The sequence below is a fragment of the Podarcis muralis genome, chromosome 2 (genome assembly GCF_964188315.1).
Source record: "Podarcis muralis chromosome 2, rPodMur119.hap1.1, whole genome shotgun sequence".
Classification (NCBI taxonomy): Eukaryota; Metazoa; Chordata; class Lepidosauria; order Squamata; family Lacertidae; genus Podarcis; species Podarcis muralis.
In genome coordinates this window covers 116,323,310-116,345,637 of record NC_135656.1, presented here as the reverse complement: position 1 = coordinate 116,345,637, position 22,328 = coordinate 116,323,310, and the positions used below count along the sequence as shown (strand labels likewise).

The 22,328-nt window shown below is 45.5% G+C and overlaps 1 protein-coding gene across 1 annotated transcript; it reads right to left on the bottom strand.

The window, feature by feature from the left end:
* Nucleotides 1–246: 246 nt before the first annotated feature.
* On the bottom strand, nt 247–19,622 carry LOC144326605 (zinc finger protein RFP-like). The gene is made up of 8 exons (XM_077923079.1): nt 19,084–19,622; nt 18,240–18,335; nt 16,740–16,970; nt 15,577–15,599; nt 14,688–14,804; nt 14,046–14,080; nt 2,975–3,004; nt 247–1,033 (listed from the first exon to the last, which is right to left on the bottom strand). Exons 1-8 carry the CDS (start codon nt 19,507–19,509, stop codon nt 516–518), a joined length of 1,476 nt encoding a protein of 491 aa, XP_077779205.1. The 5' UTR covers nt 19,510–19,622; the 3' UTR covers nt 247–515.
* Nucleotides 19,623–22,328: the final 2,706 nt, after the last annotated feature.

Sequence of the window (22,328 nt, the reverse complement as noted above, 5' to 3'; positions counted from 1 at the left end):
TGGGTGAAGGAGTTCATTTTCAGTCATCTATAAATCCAATAATTTATGCATTTTCACAGCTGCATAAGGTCTTGTGGGGAGAGGAAGGGTTCCTAGAATTGCAGAGTTGTGAGGGACCCTGAGGGTCATCTATTCCCACCCCATGCAGTGCAGGAAACCTTTGCCCAACGTGGGGCTCAGACCCACAAGCCTGGGATTAAGAGTCTCATCCTCTGCCAAATCAGACATCTCAAATGGAAAACAAGATTGAAGGTGAGAAAATTTATTAGGACTCCTAAAATTGTGACTGTCTCTTTAAGAAGTAAGCTGCAGAGGGAATTCTGGGAAAAGGAAAGAAAATGCAAAGCAAAACCATTTTTGTTTGGTTATTTCTGCTGATTTTGACTGGAATGAATCCTCTCAAAGAGCCCTCGGAAAACTGCCCAACCTGCTCTTGGCGGGTAAATGGTTTTTATGTCAGTCACTCTGGTCTGGAGAGAAACTCCTGCTGGGCCTGAGAGGCAGATTTAGTCTCCTCAGGAGATACTGAGCTGGGTTTCATTTCCCCACAGAAGGAAGTAAGGGAGGAGGGTCTCTCCAGAGAACGAGGCTCCTGAGAACGTGTAGAGTTTGGCTCCTGAGTCAGCGTCAGAAAAAGACACACGTCTCCCTTCATAGTCCAGAGTCACCCGGATCCTCCTGGGCTCCTCACTCAGGGACAGAGGAGAGTAATCAGGGGATGTCCAGGCCCGGTACTCCCCTCCCCACATCCCCACAGCCCAGATCCCTCCCTCAGGGCTTAAGGGGAAGCTGCCCTTTCTCTCCACAGACTTCCTGGCAACTCCCACATCCCACAATTCCCCACTTTCCACAGTGACTTCCCAGAAATGTCTGCCTGCTGTGAATCCCCCACGTCCCAACACACAAATCTTGTGGCTAAATCTCTCAGGATTGTCAGGCAGGGCTTGAGTTTTTTCTCCCCTTCTCACGCTTTTCCGATCCTCGGACAGGATGAGTTGGGGATGGGCTGTGTCTGGATCCAGAGTGACATTTGCTGTTGGGGAGAAGATGAGGGAAAGAGAAGATTAGGCAGAGTCAGCTGAGAGACAGAAACGGACATCCTGATAAATAAATAAATAACACCCCAAAACCCCAGATTCCCTTTCAGATCAAGGGGATTTCTTTGTGTCACATGCTAGACTGAGACTCCTCCTTGCAGACTCTCATCAGAATAAATATCTTCCTTGATAGTTTTTAAATCAGTTTCCTTCACTTTCTTATATCCGATGTGTATTGTGCCTGCCTTTCTCTCAACCCAGGCATTTTCTAGGAGGAAAAACCACCCAGGAAACCTTTTATTCATCTCTTCTGTGTTATCTAAGGGGAAAGAGAGGAGAATTGGAGGAGGCAGGAGAGGAGAGAAGCTGCTTTCCTCTGACAAACTCTGTGGGAATTGGCCTTTGGGGAACTCTGGGTTGGGCTGGAGGAGGAGGACCCCCGTGTTCTAATAATAAGGATGATGATGATGATGATGATAGCATACTGCCCTTTATCCATAGGTCTCAGGGTGGTTCACAGCATAAAAATACAACATAATACCACATATAGGCCTCTCCTCACTTTCACTGGGGTCACGTTCTGGGCCCTCGTGCCCATAAGAGGTTAGGCTGGCCTCAACTAGAGCCAGGGCCTTGTCGGTCGCGGCTCCAATCTGGTGGAACACTCTGTCACAAGAGACTAGGGCCCTGCAGGACCTGACATCCTTCCGCAGGGCCTGCAAGACAGAGCTGTTCCACCAGGCCTTTGGTCAGGGCGCAGCCTGACCCCCTCCTCTGGCAATCGGCAGTCTGCACAGAATTTGGCTTGATGGTTGCCATTAATTTGATTTTAATTTAATTTGATTTAATTAATTTTATAATGAATGTTTTAGAATGTCGGATTATTTTTATTGTTGTTAGCCACCCTGAGCCCAGCTTCAGCTGGGGAGGGCGGGATATAAATAAAATTTATTATTATTATTTTTTATTATTATTATTATTATTATTATTATTATTATTATTAGTCAAAATCGCATTAAGTGGGGAGCCTGTTTATTCCTGCTCTCCATCTCTCTCACCCACTTGGTCTCTCCTTCCTCCCCACCATCTTGGAAGTTTAGGCCTCACCGCCAGGGAAGAGGAGGCAGATGGCAGGGCAATTTTACAAAGGACTGCTTATTCCATGCTTCTCTTTTGGATTTAATATATACCAAGACTAGTTCCCTGGGAGAAGGAGGAATAACTCAAAAAGTTACCAGTTAGGGGCTTAGACATTCATGGCAGGCAAGTGTAGAGTTGCTGTATTTCGAAGAGCAAAAAGAGGACACATTTGCCAACTTCTACTCTTAACCATGGATCGCTATGACGACACTCATTTTAAATACCCCTACTCTATGTAGGCTTTCAAAGCTGTGATATACTGCTAGTAGCAATGTTCTTAACTTTCAACAACCAAAGAATAATAATAATATATATTACTCCCTCACTTGCCACATGAAAGTATTTGGGCTCATGTTCCCATCTTTGTGAACGCAAGTGTGCACAGAACAATTTATTAAACTGTTAAATATGTACATATGGACTCTCCTTAAGGGCAGAGGGATGTTAACTCTTGCCCTCCCAGATTCCTTCTCCAAGATCTTGTAGCTGAGCCAGTGTCCTTTTAGTTCAGCCACAAGAGAAGGGTTTTATACAGGATGTGGCCAGCTTAAAATGCTGCTCTGTTGCGATTCTCTGCTCTAGGCTAGCTTAGATGGGTGCCTTAGATCTGAGTCTAATGCACTAATCCTTCTGGGCAATTTCTCTCCCCCCCCCCCCTCTGCGCCTTCAAGTCCACCCTCTCTGCCTTTGTGGTACAAACAGCAGGGCCAGAGTCAAGCTGTACAGAAGAGACTCTTGACCCCCATGAAACTCTAGTCTGTCCGTCCCCTGAATCGGGGTCTCCATGTGAAATTTACCTTTCTGAAGATTTCTGAATGACTGAACATCTGAGGAAGCAAAACGAAAGGCTTAACAGGCTACAATGCAATAGCTAAAAACAAAAAATAAATCTTTTTTTACAAAACATCACCATATCATAGCATCTGTTGTTATTTCAAGCAAAAGATTAAATCATGCAAAGACGACAACTGTAGGACTAAGTAGTGATGTTAAATATTCTTCAAAAGATTATTCTTGGGAATGTAATATCACTAGGCCTAAGGAATTAAAATAACGAACGTGTTTAGCTGTAATTCCTGCATTGCAGGGGATTAGACTAGATGATCTTTGGGATCCTTTCAAACACTGCTATTCAGAGATTTCATGGGAAAATCAGAAATGGTAAACCATACTAGAAAATGTTGGAATAAAATCATTCAAAATCCACAAATGAAACGGGGATCTGAACTTAAAATAAAGGGGAAGCCAGCATAATAGTCTATAGCAGTGTTTCCCAACCTTTTTTGGGCAAAGGCACACGGAGGTAGGCTGGTGTGCCGTGGGAGGGAGGCGGGCGGCGAGAGGCGGGGCGGCGGCGGCAAGCACACGCGGGGCGGCGAGCGAGCTCCCTCCCACATCCCATCGCCGCTCGCTCCAGTAGGCCGGCCGAAGCGAGCGGCGATGGGATGTGGGAGGGAGCTCGCTCGCCGCCCCGTGTGTGCTCGCCGCTGCCGCCCCGCCTCTCGCCGCCCGCCTCCCTCCCACGGAACACAAGGCAACGTTCCGCGGCACACTCGTGTGCCGCGGAACACCGGTTGGGAAACACTGGTCTATAGGCAGGAAAGGAACTGACGCCTGGTGCAGACTTCCGGAGGCGGCGCAAAATGGCAACGGCGGACCTCTTCATGCTGTGAAGGGGAAGCTCCGCAGAAACGGGTCGTCCGCTACGGCAAAGCGGAGACCCATTCAGGAAACCCACAGGCAGCTTTAGCCTGTGGTCGTGGGACCCGGCGGGCACCTGAAGCGCCCTCAGAAATGAAGAAGGAACCCCGTAAGGGGCTCCGGAACGTGGAAGGGCTGGCGCGGTGCTGTGGGTCGATCGCTATTTCCGTGGAGTGAAGCCGCACAGCCGCTGCCGATGAGTGCTGACCTTTTTTCCTGGGAAAATTTGACTGCAAAAGCAACAACCCGTGAGTAGAAAAACGGAAGAAATTTGGGACTAAAATTTACTTTGCAATTTGGCTGAAAGCGGGAAACGTAACCAGGAAGTCCGTCTTCCGTTTCTGCTTAAAGAGCTAAAGCAAAAGACTTTGAAGTCTGGAGCCTTTGAAGTTGCTTTTAAAGTAACCAACCCTTGCATCACAGAGAATAGCTCTCAACTTTAAGGATTTAACTTTTTTGTGCATTGTTTCTCTGTTATGGACTGTGTCTTAACCTCTCCCTGTGGAACTTAAATTTTGCTGTGAATCCCAGGCAAGGGGCTGCCTGAAAAATAGAGCTGTCAGCCTGCAGACTTTGATACTTAGAAACTTGGTTTTTGTTACATCTGAGTGCTACTGGAACTGCTACATTGGAGCATTGCTCACACTTCTCTGAGACATTGCTTTACATTTAAGACCAACTCTACTGGCTTTTAGAGACCTGAAGGTCCTTTGGAAATTGGAGGCTTGCTGGACATGGTTTGAGTTTCTTCAAGTTTGTTTTCTTCCCTCAAATACTCTGTTGAGCTCCCTCTAGAGGATTGTGGATTTACAACGGTACGTGACTTTGTTCATTTGTTCTCTACCTTCTTATCTTGTTGTTTACTCTCTGGGCCTGTGGATTCCCATGGGATTATACATAGTTTGACCTTGGCCACCAGACGGTTTTGGAATGAGTGCTGCTGCGAAGACAAGAGCAGCTAAAGCAAGAGCTAAACAAACAACTTTGACTTTAACTTCACAGCCGCGTAGATCATCTGTGCCTGCTGTTTTGGAATTAGAGGACAGATCATCTGTTCCTGCTGTTTTGGGGACAGAAGAAGAAGGAATTGAGCAAGGTTTGTTGGAAGGCATGGCTGCAGGAGAGTCCAAATCGGTATTAGATAGAATATTTGAAAAATTGGAATCTTTGGACAAAAAAGTGGATGAACAATCGGCCAAGATTGACCAAAATACAGCCAGTGTCAACAAATTAACTGAACAAGTTGCTCTGAACGCACAAGCAATTGGGAAGTTATCTGAAGCTACCACAGAAAATCGTAAATTGGCGGAGGAAGCCAATCAAAAATTTGAAGCTCTACAGAAAGAGGTAACACCACTGCATAAACAGATTGGTGAGCAGCAGGCCTATCTGTCTATGATAGAACTACGGAATCGGGAAAATAATCTGAGATTGAGGTTAATTCCAGAACTTGAGCAAGGTAATTTAATTGAGTTTCTGACAAAAGAATTTTCCAAGTTTTGGAAATTGGAAGAAGAAAAGGACTTTAAAATCCTGACTGCTTTCAGACTTGGAAAAGTAACAAGGAAAGACAGGGCCAGAGACTGCTTGATTATTTTGAGATCCAAGGAGGAAAGAGATAAAATATTAGGCCTACACTACGAAAAGTCACTTGAAATTCAGGACAAAAGAGCAGAGATATTTAAAGATATCCCAAAACAGCTTTTGGATCTTAGATCCACCTACAGAGAGCTATCACGACTTTTGAGGAGCAATTAGAATGCCTACAGGTGGGAATTCCCCCAGGGATTATCATTTTTATTTAGAGCAGTGTTTCCCAACCGGTGTTCCGTGGCACACTAGTGTGCCGCGAGACGTTGCCTGGTGTGCCTCGGGAAAAATTGGCGGGGGGGAATAAAGGGGGGGGAAATTATGCCCCCACCGCCAGGCGTGGGGCTGGGGCGGGGGAAACCCGAGCTTCCCCCTCCCCCAGAACGGGACCCAGAGCCATGCCGAGGCTGCGCGCAGCTTTGGCATCGCTCTGGGAGCTTGCGGGGCTGGGGGAGGAGGAAGCCCTCCGCCAGCCTCCAAACCATGTCGGGAGACAGTGGGACAGCGCGCTGCGCCTCTCCCGCTGTCCCCCGAGTTTGCAGGGCTGGCGATGGGGAGGAGCAGGCTCCTCCCCCCGCCAGCCTCCAGCCAAGTCGGGGGGCAGCGGCAAGGGCGCGCTGCGCCTCTCCCGCTGTCCCCCGAGTTTGCGGGGCTGGTGACGGGAGGAGCAGGCTCCTCCCCCCGCCAGCCGCCAGCCAAGTCGGGGGCAGCGGGATGGGCGCCCTGCGCCTCTCCCGCTGTCCCCCGAGTTTGCGGGGCTGGTGACGGGAGGAGCAGGCTCCTCCCCCCGCCAGCCGCCAGCCAAGTCGGGGGCAGCGGGATGGGCGCCCTGCGCCTCTCCCGCTGTCCGAGTTTGCGGGGCTGGCGATGGGGAGGAGCAGGCTCCTCCCCCCGCCAGCCTCCAGCCAAGTCGGGGGGCAGCGGGATGGGCGCCCTGCGCCTCTCCCGCTGTCCGAGTTTGCGGGGCTGGCGACGGGAGGAGCAGGCTCCTCCCCCCACCAGCCTCCAGCCAAGTCGGGGGACAGCGGGATGGGCGCCCTGCGCCTCTCCCGCTGTCCGAGTTTGCGGGGCTGGCGATGGGGAGGAGCAGGCTCCTCCCCCCGCCAGCCTCCAGCCAAGTCGGGGGGCAGTGGGATGGGCGCCCTGCGCCTCTCCCGCTGTCCGAGTTTGCGGGGCTGGCGACGGGAGGAGCAGGCTCCTCCCCCCGCCAGCCTCCAGCCAAGTCAGGGGGCAGCGGGATGGGCACGCTGCGCCTCTCCCGCTGTCCGAGTTTGCGGGGCTGGCAACGGGAGGAGCAGGCTCCTCCCCCCGCCAGCCTCCAGCCAAGTCAGGGGGCAGCGGGATGGGCGCCCTGCGCCTCTCCCGCTGTCCGAGTTTGCGGGGCTGGCGACGGGAGGAGCAGGCTCCTCCCCCCGCCAGCCTCCAGCCAAGTCGGGGGGCAGCGGGATGGGCGCCCTGCGCCTCTCCCGCTGTCCGAGTTTGCGGGGCTGGCGACGGGAGGAGCAGGCTCTGAAGGCGGGCGGGGGGCAAAAATCTTTGTTCCCCCTGCCTGCCTTCCCAGGGGCTTTTAAATCGCCCCGGACAGCGGAGAAGTCCTCCGCTGTCCCGGGCGATTTTAAAATGCCGCCCGCCAGCATTTTAAGATTGCCCCGGACAGCGGAGAAGTCCTCCGCTATCCCGGGGTTTTTTAAAATGCTGGGGGTGGGAAGAAAAGCCCTTGCCCCCCGCAAGGCAAGTGGGAGGGGGAAAAAATGAAACTTACACTTTCGTGCGTCCCTCCCGGCGTGACGCTGCGCGCTGACGTCACGGGGCTGTAATGGTGGTGTGCCTCGATATTTTTTTCATGAAACAAGTGTGCCTTTGCCCAAAAAAGGTTGGGAAACACTGATTTAGAGGGAAGAAAGTGAGAATCAAAACAGCCGAGGACAAAGAAAAGTTTCTGAGTGCCTACGGAGAGGATCTTCAGAAGGGGATTGAAAAACCCCCAGGATCTGGGCCATCGCCTGCACCTACACCTGTGAGACCTGAGGATCAGGAGAAAGAGAAAGTACTACCACCAACAACAACAAACGAATAACATATTCGTCCAGGATGTCTCTGCAACTTCTTAGTTGGAATATTAATGGCTATAATTCCCCGGAAAAAAGGAAAAAAATATTCCATATCCTGAGGAAAGAACAATTGGACATTATTTGCTTGCAAGAAACACATGTGACTAGGCTTCACAGGAAAGTGTTAATAAATAAGAGATTAGGCCAAGAATTTATTTCATCGGACCGAGTCAAAAAAAGAGGAGTGGTGATTTATGCAAAGGAGAGCCTAGCACCAAAATTTTTATTCAAAGATGAGCAAGGAAGAATTTTGGCAATTGAGATTCAAGCTCAAGGTGAAAAGTTTTTAATATTAGGAATCTACGCACCAAATGAGGGGAAATCGGAATTCTACAAGAAACTGCATGAGACAATACTGGACTATATGGACTACAACAACATCATTATGATGGGAGACATGAATGGAGTGGTATCAACAAACATGGATAAGTCACAGAGTCAAAATGTGACAAAAGACGGCAGACTGCCTAAAACCTTGTTTGAACTAACTGACAATATGGACTTGATTGACATCTGGAGGACAAAGAACCCCCTAGAAAGAGAGGGAACATTCTTTTCTGAAGCCCAACTGACATGGACAAGAATCGACCAAATATGGACAACTAGAGGGCTGGCACCTAAGATAAGAAAGGTGGATATCTGCCCAAAGACCTGCTCCGACCATAATGCAGTAAAGATGGATATGAGACTAATGCCAACTGTTTCCTTTAGATGGAAGATGAATGACAACTTGTTTATAGATCAGGAGATTACTAAAAAGGCCCAAAAAACTTTGAAGGACTATTTTGAAATAAATTTGAACACTACAATGGAAAAAAGAGTAATCTGGGATGCAAGTAAAGCGGTTATGAGGGGGTTTTTGATACAACAAAATACTATAAAGAAAAGAGCACAAAATGAGAAAAAAGATAGGATTTTGGAAAAAATTAAAGACTGTGAGAAGAGGTTAAGATCGATACCGAAGTCATTGGAGATTTTGAGAGAAATTAAACTTTACCAAGGACAATATTCTAAATTGATAAACCAAGAAGTGGAGTGGAAAATTAAGTTAATGAAACAAAGGTCATTTGAATCGGCAAATAAATGTGGAAAACTGCTAGCATGGCAGTTAAAAAAAAGACAGAAATTGAATACGGTCACCAATTTAGAGATCGATGGGAGAAACATCCAAAATCCGGTGGAGATTAGAAAGTGCTTCCAGAGATACTTTAAACAACTATATACTCAAGGGCCGCAGAATGAGACTGAGATAAACCAATTTTTGAGGAGTCATGGACTACCAAAACTGTCTCTAAATAATAGGACAATCCTGAATCATAAAATAACACAACAAGAGATTGAAGGAGCCATTCAGAATATGCAATTGGGCAAGTCTCCAGGGCCAGATGGGCTTACCTCCAAATATTATAAGACATTGAAAGACTATTTGATACATCCTTTATTGGAGGTTTGCAATGAAATTATGGAGGGGAAGAGAGCACCGGATACGTGGAAAGAAGCCCTCATCACATTGATACCGAAACTAGAAACGGAAAAGACACAACTTAAGAACTACCGTCCCATCTCCCTCCTAAATGTGGATTACAAAATATTTGCAGACATTTTAGCAAGTAGATTTTAAAAAGTGTTAAATGAAGTGATTCACAAGGACCAGGCAGGCTTTCTCCCAGGTAGACAACTGTTTACTAACACAAGGAATATTATAGATATTTTGGAACTTTTGCAAACAAAGATTAATACAAAAGCAGTGTTAATATTTATAGACGCGGAGAAGGCCTTTGATAATATCTCATGGAGGTTTATGAAGAAAAACTTGGAAGGGATGGGAGTGGGACGGGGGTTTGAAAATGGTATAGAGGCAATCTACTCAGAACAAAAGGCTAAATTGATAGTTAACAATGTGGTGACAGAAGAGTTCAAAATTGAGAAAGGAACACGACAAGGTTGCCCTATTTCCCCTTTGTTGTTTATTTCGGTCCTGGAAGTGCTCCTGAACATGATTCGAGGGGACCAGTTGGTTGAAGGAATTCAGGTCGGAGCCAAACAGTATAAACTCAAAGCTTTTGCAGATGACCTAGTTTTGACATTACAGGAGCCAGAATCTAGTACGAAAAGGGTATTACAATTGATTCATAAGTTTGGTCGGGTGGCAGGGTTCAAATTAAATAAGCAAAAGACCAAGGTATTGGAAAAGAACTTGACATCACTAGAATCAGAAAGGTTTCAGAAAGAGACAGGTTTAAATGTGGTTAAGAAAGTGAAATATCTAGGGGTAAACATTACAGCCAAGAATCTGAGTCTATTTAAGGATAACTATGAAAAATGCTGGTCAGAAATTAAGAGGGATTTAGAAGGTTGGTCCAGACTGAAACTTTCCTTGTTTGGTCGAATCGCTGTTATAAAGATGAATGTATTGCCAAAATTGCTGTTTTTGTTCCAGACCCTACAGATTATGGATAAAATGGAGTGTTTCAGGAGGTGGCAGAGAGACATTTCTAAATTTGTCTGGCAGGGCAAAAAGCCCAGAATTAAGTTTAAAATATGAACTGATGCTAAAGAAAGAGGGGGGTTTGCCCTGCCAGACTTAAGGTTGTATTATGAAGCAGCAGCGTTTTGCTGGCTGAAAGACTGGCTACTTCTTGAAAACACTGATGTCCTAGATTTGGAAGGTTTTAACAACGCTTTTGGATGGCATGCATATTTGTGGTATGACAAGGTTAAAAGTCATAAGGCTTTCAAGAACCATATTGTCAGGAAAGCACTGTTTAATGTTTGGATAAAATACAAAGATCTTCTAGAGAATAAGACCCCAAGGTGGCTGTCACCAATGGAAGCTAAGGCCCAGAAAAGACTCAATATGGAGGCCAAATGGCCGAAATATTGGGAAATATTAGAAAAGGATGGAGACTCTTGGAAGCTGCAGAGTTTGGAAAAACTAAAAGATAAAGTGCGAGATTGGCTACACTATGCCCAGATTAAAGAGGTTTTTAATTTGGATAAAAAGATAGGATTCCAGGTGGAAAAATCAAAGCTAGAAACAGAACTGTTAGAACCTAAAACTAAGATTCTTTCAAAAATGTACAACTTGCTGCTAAAATGGAATACACAAGATGAAACGGTGAAATCAGCTATGATAAAATGGGCACAGGACATTAGGTATAATATTATGTTTGCTGACTGGGAAAGGTTGTGGACCACCGGTGTGAAGTTCACGGCATGTAATGCCTTAAAAGAAAATATTATGAAAATGATATACAGGTGGTACATGACCCCAGTCAAGCTTGCAAAAATATACCATTTGCCTGATAATGTTGGAAATGTAAAGAAACTGAAGGAACGTTCTTCCACCTCTGGTGGATTTGCCCTAGGGTTAAGGCTTTCTGGGAAATGATATACAATGAGCTGAAAAAGGTATTTAAGTATACCTTCCCTAAGAAACCAGAGGCCTTGCTTTTGGGCATCGTCGGCCAAAGGGTGTTAAAGAAGGACTATACATTTTTTATGTATGCAACAACAGCAGCAAGGATACTTATTGCTAAACATTGGAAAACTCAAGATTTGCCCACGCTGGAAGAATGGCAGATGCAACTGATAGACTATATGGAATTAGCAGAAATGACTGGCAGAATCCGCGACCTGGGAGAAGAAGCAGTGGAAGAGGATTGGAAGAAATTTAAGGACTACTTACAAAAATATTGTAAATTGTATGAATGTTAAGAAGATGCAAGAGTAAAAATAAATGTGGCATCAGTAAGTTAGTTAATTTGTTGGTTAATATTATGCCTAAATTAAGTTTTTAAGCTTTTGGAAAATAAACTTAAATTTGGAGACATAATATTGGAAAAATACAAATAAGAAACTGAAATAAGGTGATAATTTGCTGTTTAGAATTTTATAAATTTGGAAAGCAGGAACGAAAGATGTGAGGAAGTCCAAAAAGTGAGGAAAGTAAGAATCTGATTTGGATGTTATATTTTTTCCTTTTTTGTATGTTTTTCTTTCTTTTTTCTTTTTTGTCTGTTTATCGTATTATTGGGGATGGGATTATATGTATTGGATGATAAATGTGGTATAGGTGCGTATACCATTGAAAATGGTATAGGTGCGATATACTCTGAGCAGAAAGCAAAATTAATTGTGAATAATGTGGTAACGGAAGAGATAGCTATAGAGAAAGGAACACGACAGGGATGCCCTATCTCCCCTCTACTTTTTATATCGGTCCTGGAGGTTTTGTTAAACATGATTAGAAAGGACCAGTTGGTTAAAGGAATTCAGGTCGGAGTGAAAGAGTATAAATTAAGAGCATTTGCAGATGACCTAGTTTTGACTTTACAGCAGCCAAACACTAGTACCAAAAGAGTTTTAGAATTGATTGAGATATTCGGCCAAGTTGCAGGATTTAAACTGAACAAACAAAAAACTAAAGTGCTGGAGAAAAATTTAACAAATGAGGAAAAAGAGAGATTTCAGAATGAAACAGGTTTGGGGATAGCAAAAAAAGTGAAGTACCTGGGGGTGAATTTGACAGCGAAAAATGTAAATCTATTTAAAGATAACTATGATAAATGTTGGACAGAAGTCAAGAGAGATCTAGACATATGGTCAAGGTTGAAACTTTCCTTGTTAGGCAGGATTGCTGTTGTCAAAATGAATGTGCTGCCTAGAATGCTATTTCTGTTTCAGACACTACAAATAATAGACAAGATGGACTGTTTCAAGAGGTGGCAGAAAGACATATCGAAATTTGTCTGGCAGGGCAAAAAGCCAAGAATAAAATTTAAGACATTAACAGATGTGAAAGATAGAGGAGGCTTTGCCCTGCCGGACTTAAAACTTTACTATGAATCAGCAGCGTTCTGCTGGTTGAAAGATTGGCTGCTCCTCGAGAATACAGACATTTTGGATCTTGAGGGATATGACAACAGATTTGGTTGGCATGCATATATATGGTATGACAAGGTAAAATCGCATAAAGGCTTTAAGAACCATATGGTCAGGAAAGCTTTGTTTAATGTTTGGATACGGTACAAAGATTTGCTTGAAAGTAAAACCCCCAGGTGGTTGTCACCAATGGAAGCTAAAGAGGTGAAAAAACTGAACATGGGTGCTAATTGGCCCAAATATGTTGAAATTATAGAACAGGATGGTGAAAAAGTAAGACTGCAGAGTTTTGAGAAACTGAAGTTTAAGGTGAGAGATTGGTTACATTACCGACAGATAAATGAAGTATTTAAACAGGACAGAAAGAAAGGCTTCCAGGTGGAGAAGTCAAAACTAGAAACAGAACTGTTAGAACCCAATACTAAAAATTTGTCAAGAATGTATAACTTGCTGTTGAAGTGGAATACTCAAGATGGAATGGTGAAATCCAGTGTGATTAAATGGGCTCAGGATATTGGACATGACATTGAACTCGCTGACTGGGAGCAGTTATGGACCACCGGTGTTAAATTTACGGCATGTAATGCCTTAAGAGAAAACATTATGAAAATGATCTATAGGTGGTACATGACTCCTGCTAAGTTAGCGAAGATCTACCATTTGCCCAATAACAAGTGTTGGAAGTGTAATGAAACGGAGGGAACCTTCTATCACCTTTGGTGGACCTGCCCGAAGATTAAGGCTTTCTGGGAAATGATCTATAATGAAATTAAGAAAGTTCTTAAGAGAACCTTTACTAAGAAGCCAGAAGCTTTTCTCTTGGGTATGGTGGGCCAAATGGTGCCAAAGAAGGACAAAACATTTTTTATGTACGCCACAACAGCAGCAAGAATTCTTCTAGCAAAGTATTGGAAGACACAAGAACTACCCACGTTGGAAGAATGGCAGACGAAGGTGATTGATTATATGGGACTGGCAGAATTCGAAACCGGGGGAAGGAGGCGGTGGAAGAAGATTGGAACAAGTTTAAAGTTTATCTTAAGAACTGTTGTAATTTGGATGAAAATTAAGAGATCAGGGAATAAGAGATAAAGAACTACAGCTGTTTTAACATCTTAAGGAAGTTAACTTTATGAAACATAAAATAAGTTTATGATGAAAGGGTTGCTGAAAAATCTTGAAACAAGGATGCAGAAAAGGGGTGGTATGGGGAAGTCGATTTTGTGTTTGTTTATGTTGTTGATTTGTTTTTCTTTTTTATTTATGGAAAATCAATAAAAATTTATTTTTTTAAAAAAAGATAAATGTTTAAAAAATCTTGAATAAAAATTAAAAAAAAAAAAAGGAACTGACGCCTGGTGTGCAGGTTCTTCGCAGGGACAAGCTCTGCCCCCAATCCAAGCCTTCAACCTCCCTCCCAGTTCATTAATGGGGCAGACAAGAACCCAAACACCACTAGAGGACTGTTTCCCAGAGTTCGGTCATTGATGGGGTCCCAAAGTCTGCAGAACAGACGGTTCAACACCCATGAAATATCAGTCCCCATCCCTCCTGTGAAATTGTTCCTCCTCTGGAAATTTACCTTTCTGAATCAGTTTTCTGTATAACAGAGCATCCGAGGAAGCAAAAAGATATAAAGTGTAAGGGCAACACTCTTCCACCTGAGATAAATCTCCATACAAAACTAACCTTCCATAAATTCATAAATTCAAGTACAATTATTAAATATTAATTAAATCATACAAAAAATAATTAAAAAAAAGAAAATCATAGGAAGAATCTATGAAAATAACTAAAGCTTTAAAACTCAACAATCATAAAGCAAGCTTACTTTGTCCCTGAAATTGGGCTCTACATTCTTGGACTGGGGGCTTCTTAATGCCCTTTGACTCCATTCAGAGCAGGAGAACCTCTAAAAGGACAAACTCAGATTGTGCAGACAGGGAACCAAAAGGAAAAGGAGGTTTCGTATAACTGTAAACAGATGCACATGGGAGGAAAAAATCCTGACTTTGCTCTACACTCTGGTTCAGGCTTTCTTTACAGGATCCAGCGTCACAATATACATGGGCCATTCTGGGGGACAGGAAATGAAGGCTGGAGCACCAAGAAGGAAGGTATCCTGGGGTTACTCAATTCCATGCAGTAAGAGCCTGGCATGTTCAGTTCTAAAGAAGTAATAGAATTCCCAGTGTGAAATCCTGGCAGCCATTTTTCATTACCTTCCCATTGTTTCATTGTATCCTCCACAAGGTGATTTAGATCACAGGATTCCAAGATCCTGTTCCTTAGCTCTGGAGGGAAAGCCAGTGGCTTCTCTGGACTCTCTCTTTCCTCATACCTGGTGAAAAGAAAAACAATGAACGGACCCATTGTGGCCCTATCTCCCTAATACTTGCAGGAGATCTTAATAAAATGAACAAAGTTGAAGTTCATTTCGCAACAGGTAATTTTCAGGATTCGGCTTCATCTCTTGACACCCACCTCCAATCCCTGGTCGGTGGCTTCGTAAGGATGCTAAACAGCACAAGGGACAAGATGTAACCCCAAGCGACACCACCGGAGGGCTCCCATGGCTTACAACGATGCTGCCCCCTAACAACTTTCTGGGAAGGTGCCAGGATTTAAGAAGCAATCCCCTGAGGTGGAATGCCTGCAATCCCTCCCTCCCTGAGCTTCTCCAGAGGATGTGAGTGATGTCCAAAGCTGCCAAGAGTTGGGTGGCTGCTACTTGGACAAGATGCTACTTGGACATTGAAATCTGTTGGTACATCCTAAGCTCTTCCCAAGCATCTTTGGCACTTTCTCTTCTAGATGTTTGAAATTACCAAAAAGTCAATGAACAGAAAGTGCAAGAGAAAGAAAAGAGCCCCCATCCCTGTGTGAAGTGATGTGGGGAGGGAGGGAGGAGGCAGTTGACCTTGATGCTTGGAGGGAGAATTGGGGGGCTACAAGTTCAGAGGAGGGGGCTCTACTTTTACCTGTGAGGTGCTGCAGGGAGTGAGTCCTACAGTCTCCCCCCCCCCCCCGCAGCCCCTGGAGGGCCATGTCTGAGGTTCTTGCATCTCAGCTTCAAAGAGTGATGCTAATGGAAATGAGCCAGATCCACTTACCTCTGCAAGGTCCTTCTCACATCCTAGAGGGGAAAAGAGAAGGGAATTCACTGCACACCACAGGCCACACTAGGAAGACCTCCTCAGACCCTGGCCCTCAGATGTCAGTCTGCCTGGCACATGCCAAGGTTTTGGGTAGGGATGGCGGAATCAGCCAGTTTTGGTTTCTCACAACTTTTATTTTTCCAATCTGAAATTATTAATTGTTCCGATATCAAGTTCCCCAAATTTCCACATCAGTTTGCCATTATTGTTTAAAATCCTTATGAAAACCCACCAGCATTTTAGGGAAATTTCAGGTTTGTGGGTTCAAGAGACGATTCACACCATCTCTGGTCTTAGATTATAATTTAATAACTTTAATCCAGTTTGCATTGTGCAATTCAGATGTAAGTAAGCCTAAAGGATAATCCTACCAGGATTATCTTCCATAGAAGCCCCCAAATTCTGTTTTCCATCTGGAAGTACAAAAAGCACCTGCAGCATAAAATGCCTCCAGAGGGGTAATAAAACAGCTCTGTGTTTCTTTGGGCTCATCCACACTTCTGCTTTTCCTGTGCCCAGAAAAAAAAATCCAAGTGGTTTTGTCTTTGCCCTGCCGCTTTCCCTCAGGAAAAACCTGCTCCTTAGAGCGAAATCAAAGCAAACGTCAATGCAGAGAAAACCTGGCTGAGGTTTGCTCTAATTCTGCAGTAAACAGTGGGTTTTCCTGGAGGAAAGGGGTGGGACAAGCAGCAGTCTGGATGAGTCCCTCTGTCTTGCTCTTTGGTCACTGTGACTGAGCACCATTTTGGGCCAATCTGTATCCATGGGGAAGGGGATCAACAAAGAAGTTGTGCAGGAAACGGAAAGAGAAGCTTGGTCAAGAGACTGGCTCATGTTGGAAGGAGGCCTGAACGCATCCTAGACGAAGCCCCACACAGCTGAGAGGCATTCGGAGACAAAGCATCAGCAAAGAGCAGAAGATCAGCTCCTGTTCCATCAAGAACACAGATGAATCTCTATTCTGCATTCAGGTGAGTTAAGCATCCCAGGTCTCTCGGGTCTTCCTGTACAAACCTGACTAGAGGCTCCATCAACTCAGCCCCTGCACTCCTTGCATACATGAAAGGGGCAGCCTTTTCCTGGAGCAGAGCCCTGGGCTGTTCCTGCCACCATCTTACCTGCAGGAGTTCACTCGCTGGCTGCTGACGCTTCTCCTCCATCTCCTGGATGATCCTCTCAAGAGAGGAGAGTTTCCTGGAGAGTCTGGCTAGCTGCTCATCCCTTCTCCCTGCAATCTCCTTCTCCACCTCTTCCACATCATTCAGCAGACGTTTCTCTTGTTTTTCCAGGAACTGGCGCAGTTCTCTGAACTTCTCCACGGCCTTCAGCCTCTCCATTTCTGTTAATTTCTGAAAGAAAAGAGGAGGTCTGAGTGTGGAAGGTGCTCAGCCTTCAAATCACCAGGAAGAGAATTATGAGAATTCCACAGGGAGGACACTTCTGATTTTTCAGAGACATGAAACCTCCAGTGGCTAAAGATGTAAACCTTTATTTTGAGGGGAGGCCTCTCCATTGTTCTTTCTATTTACTTCTATTTTGCAGAGAGCTACAGACTAAAGGTCGAAAGGTCGGCGGTTTGAATCCCCGCGGCGGGGTGCGCTCCCGTTGTTCGGTCCCAGCGCCTGCCAACCTAGCAGTTCGAAAGCACGTCAAAGTGCAAGTAGATAAATAGGGACCGCTTACTAGCGGGAAGGTAAACGGCGTTTCCGTGTGCGGCTCTGGCTCGCCAGAGCAGCGATGTCACGCTGGCCACGTGACCCGGAAGTGTCTCTGGACAGCGCTGGCCCCCGGCCTCTTGAGTGGGATGGGCGCACAACCCTAGAGTCTGTCAAGACTGGCCCGTACGGGCAGGGGTACCTTTACCTTTACAGACTAAAGGAAGGAGCATTTTTTTTAGCCATGGATGTTCCCTGCATGTTTTGGGGAATGGCATAGCCAAAGTTCTAAATTGTTCAGAGAACATCCAGGGACATGAAACACCCCTCAGTTTAGGCTGGTGCCATTTAGGTGTAGGAAGGCAATAGAAACAGAGAACAAAGTGCAGAGTTCATCCCCATAGCTCCCTTGTTTTCTGTAAAGGTTCAAAATGGCCTGAGTTTCCTAAAGATGAAGGAGAGCACACATTTAGAAAGACAACTCTTTAGTAATATTTATGGTAAATCAGGATTTGAATTGACCTGCTTCCACCCTCTCATCTCACAATTCCTCAGGCTTCTCCTTATTATATTATTCATTTAATAAACGACAATGGGAAATAAACTCTATTTAGCTGCATTCAAAGGTGAACTTACATAATTCGCAACTGCTGAAAAAATATGGAGAACGAAACAGAGCAATCTTTTGCAATTCACACCTCTGAATTTTTCAAGGTTGAACAAGCCAAGTAATGTTCACAAAAATGTATTTATGAGGGTAAAGCACATTTCAGAATATTTATACAAGGAGGTAGCCACCCTAACATCTGATTCATTTTCAGAATAATAAATTAATAAACAAACTGATATGGAAAAAGGAGAAATGGGGAGAAGCTGAAATGGGCAGATTTCCCCATCCCTCCTCAGTCCTGACTCGACTCTTCAAGTGCTTGTTCCCTCACTAGTAACAACAGAGACAATTACAAGGAGGTCTTTGCTTTCCTTGTCCAGGGCTGCTTGATGGGCCAGAATTTCCTCTCTCTCTTTCCTCAGAATCCCCAGGCGGTGACAGATCTCTGCCTAAAGAGAAAAGGAAAGACTCAGGTTTGATAGAGACACACAGAGAGATGAATATTACGCTGGCTTCTTGCGCCCAGTGGTCTTGCTATAATAGCAAAGTAGTTTTTTCGAGGAAATAAAAGTCCAGAGGTTTTCAACCTTTTTGGGTCCATGGCTCCCTGGACCAGCTACCTTTTTTCTGTGCCAGCCCTGTGGGGCTCAGGGACCCAGTTAGGTCACCCCTTGCTTACAGTGGTGCCTCGCAAGACGAAATTAATCCATTCCGCGAGTCTCTTCGTCTTGCGAAGCACGGCTATTAGCGGCTTAGCGGCTATTAACGGCTTAGTGGCTTTAAGAAAAAGGAAACAAACTCGCAAGAACTTGCAAGACGTTTCGTCTTGTGAAGCAAGCCCATAGGGAAGCCCATTGCGAAGCGCATCACAAACGGAAAACTCTTTTGTCTAGCGAGTTTTTCGTCTTGCGAGGCATTCGTCTTGCGGGGCACCACTGTACAGACTTCTATCTAGTCTTTGCAGATGCTACTCAGGGATATCAGGGGAGATCCCTTTGTCCCCCTGGCAGAGAGAAAGACTGTGACTCCCTCTTCTCAGTCATCCCAGTAGCCTTCAGGCTTCCCCTGGGCTGCTTTTTACATAATAAACAACCACCAATTCATGCCATGCCTACTTTGGACCTGAGAAGTAAAAAGAAAACCTCCCAAGAAGAATCCACAGCTATTTCTCCACATCAAGATCCAGGGATCTCCTACCTTGTATCCCTCAAAAGCCTCCTCCGCAGGAATCACCTCATGGTGTTTGTGCTCCTTGGATCTGTCACAAACCACACAAATGGGGGCTTCATCCTCCTTGCAAAAGAGCTTCAGGGGCTCCTGGTGCTTCTCACAGACTCCTCCTTTCCCTCCTTCCTCCTTTCCCTCTTGAAGGCTGAGATTCTGGGCTATTTCTACCATATTAGCCAGTTGCCGGTTGGGGATGAGGCTCCTTCTCTGGACTCTTTTTCTGCACTGAGGGCAGGAAGCCTCTGCCTCCGATTCCCCCCAGCACTGGATCAGGCAGGATCGGCAGAAGTTGTGCCCACACTCTGGGATGGTGACTGGATCCTTGAAGTAATCCAGGCAGATGGAGCAAGTGGCTTCATCACGGAGACGCTGGATGTGACCCTCAAAAGCAGCCATGGCTCCCTCGCACCGAAGATCCGAGTTAAGTTTCACTTTCTCAGTTTTCAGGCACTGGGAGTTTCCCTTCCTGGAAATGACTCAGTGATCACGTGCTCCTTATTTTATTTTATTTTTTAAAATGTCTCCAGGGCTTTGCAGTTGCTGAATGTTTTTTCAAGGAGCAGCAAATTCTTTTTGATTGTGTTATAAGAATTTTGAGTTGAACAAAGGTTTCTTTTCCTCTGTATCAATAAGGGAATAAATATTTGCTATCAGTAAAGTCTCCCCACTTGTCTGCCCCCCTGCATTGCACCCTCAAAACCACGGTATAGTCTGCTCTATTGCTTCCTTTTCCAGCCCCTGTGAGATATTAGAATTGTGTTCACTGCCTCTGTACTAATGTTACTTTCTTTAATGTTACTTTTATGTTGTCTCCCTACTAAATGTAACTTTGTATGATGACACACAAACGAGGCCCACATCATGTAGGGGATGGAGGAAGGGGAGGCAGCCCTCAGGCAGGTGGGGAGTGGGAAGGTGTCTTTATTCCATCATGTGCCACCACCCCGTGGGAAACGCAGGGAAAGGAGAGCAGGCTGCCAGATCTTTGAGAGGGGTCAATTCCACAGGCATGTGTTGTTCCAGCGCTTAGTACCCCAGGAGAAAAATCAGATGCACCTGCTGCCGAAATGACCCTCCTTGGGGGAGCACTGGGGTACGAAGGGGGTGCAGGGGTGTGCCATTCCAGGTACCCTTTAGGGAAAGGGTACCATCGCGGCTGCTCCCCTGGGGTGCGCGGGACCTGCGCCGCACACTGCACAACACCGGGCCACGGGCCACACCCCAGCCTGTTCTCCGCTCCGGGAGCTGCAGCTTGTTGCTCCCCCACTGTGGGGATAGCACTGTATATTTGAGGTGGGGCTGAGGAGCAAAGGGAAGGTTTCCTGCAAAATGTATGGGGCAGCACAGGCCATGGAGCCCCTTCTGGAAGCTGCCAGTCTGCAACTCCCATCCTCTCTGTCCCCTAGCCATGCTGGATGAGTCAGAGGGGAGTTGGAGTCCAGTATTATCCAGAGGAGACCCCATTTGATGCCCCCGATAGACAGAATCCAGCCTGTAAATAAGGAACGTTAATGCATCCACTCAAAACACATTTAACTGAGCAGAAGCCCCACTCAATGCAAGAAGGTTTACTTCTGACATTGTGCGGAGATGGCAAGGCTGTATTTGCAGAGGGCATTTGAAGATGATGCCCTGTTCAATTTCTTTTTCTTCCCGTCTGAGGTCTCCAGAGCAAGGAGCTATCCTGCCTGACATGGGTGAAGGGGTTCATTTTTGTTGTTGTTTAGTCGTTTAGTAGTGTCTGACTCTTCATGACCCCATGGACCAGAGAATGCCAGGCACTCCTGTCTTCCACTGCCTCCCCCAGTTTGGTCAAACTCATGCTGGTAGCTTCGAGAACACTGTCCAGCCATCTCGTCTTCTGCCGTCCCCTCCTCCTTGTGCATTTTTTTAGTCCTCTATTAATCCAATAATGTATGCATTTTCACAGCTGCATAAGGTATTATGGGAAAGGAAGGTTTCCTAGAATTGCAGAGTTGCAAGGGGTCCTGAGGGTCATCTAGTCCCACCCCCTGCAGTGCAGGAAACATTTGCCCTACGTGGGGCTCAGACCCACATCCCTGGGATTAAGAGTATCATCCTCTGCCAAATCAGACATCTCAAAAGGAAAACAAGATTGAAGGTGAGGAAAAGATTATTTATTGGGACTGTTAAAAGTGTGAATGTCTCTGGAAGAAGTGAGCTCCAGAGGGAATTCTGGGAAAAGGAAAGAAAATGCAGAGCAAGAGCAACCCATTTTTGTTTGGTTATTTCTGCTGATTTTGACTGGAATGAATCCTCTCAAAGGGCCCTTGGAAAAGTGCCCAACCTGCTCTTGGCGGGTAAATGGTTTTTATGTCAGTCACTCTGGTCTGGAGAGAAACTCCTGCTGGGCCTGAGAGGCAGATTTAGTCTCCTCAGGAGATACTGAGGGGGGTTTTATTTCCCTCAGACAAAAGAAAGGGAGGAGGGTCTCTCCAGAGAACGAGGCTCCTGAGAACGTGTAGAGTTCGGCTCCTGAGTCATAATGCATATTGCTCCCTCGCTTGCCACATGAAACTATTTGGGCTCATGTTCCCATCTTGCTGAACATAAGTGTGCACAGAACAATTTATTAAACTGTTAAACATGTACATATGGACCCTCCTCAAGGGCAGGGGGGTGTTAACTCTTGCCCTCCCGGACTCCTCCTCCAAGAAGAGGGGAGACACTGCAGAAAAGGCCCATTCTTGTGTTGCCACCCTCTGGGCCTCTTGAGGAGGCGGCACACAAAGAATGGCCTCAAAAGCTTCCTCCACACTCAGCCCCCACCTTCAGTCATCATTGCCTTATAAGTAAAATTAGGAGCTTCTGCCCCAAATTTCATTACTTACCATTTAGATATTTTTATGTCCATTTAGTCAGTTTGGAAATATCCTCACAATCCCTTCTAGTTTCCACCACCTTGGACCATTGAAAGTATCAGTGAATTTGGCCACCTCATTTTCACCCAGCACAGATAATTTCTGAATAGCGGATTCCTTCTTTTTAAATTTTAATCTTCTTAGTTGTTTACCACAAATAAGAAATAAGGCCAATCAAAATCCACATCCCGCCCAGAGCTCTCCAAAATTTGGTGCTCTCACTGACACAGTTGGGATTCAATTCCTAGCCAATGAATATTTGTTTCCTTTCATTTACTTCTTTATTTATTGCTAATGCTTAATGAAGATAGATAACAGCAATCGAGTGATGGA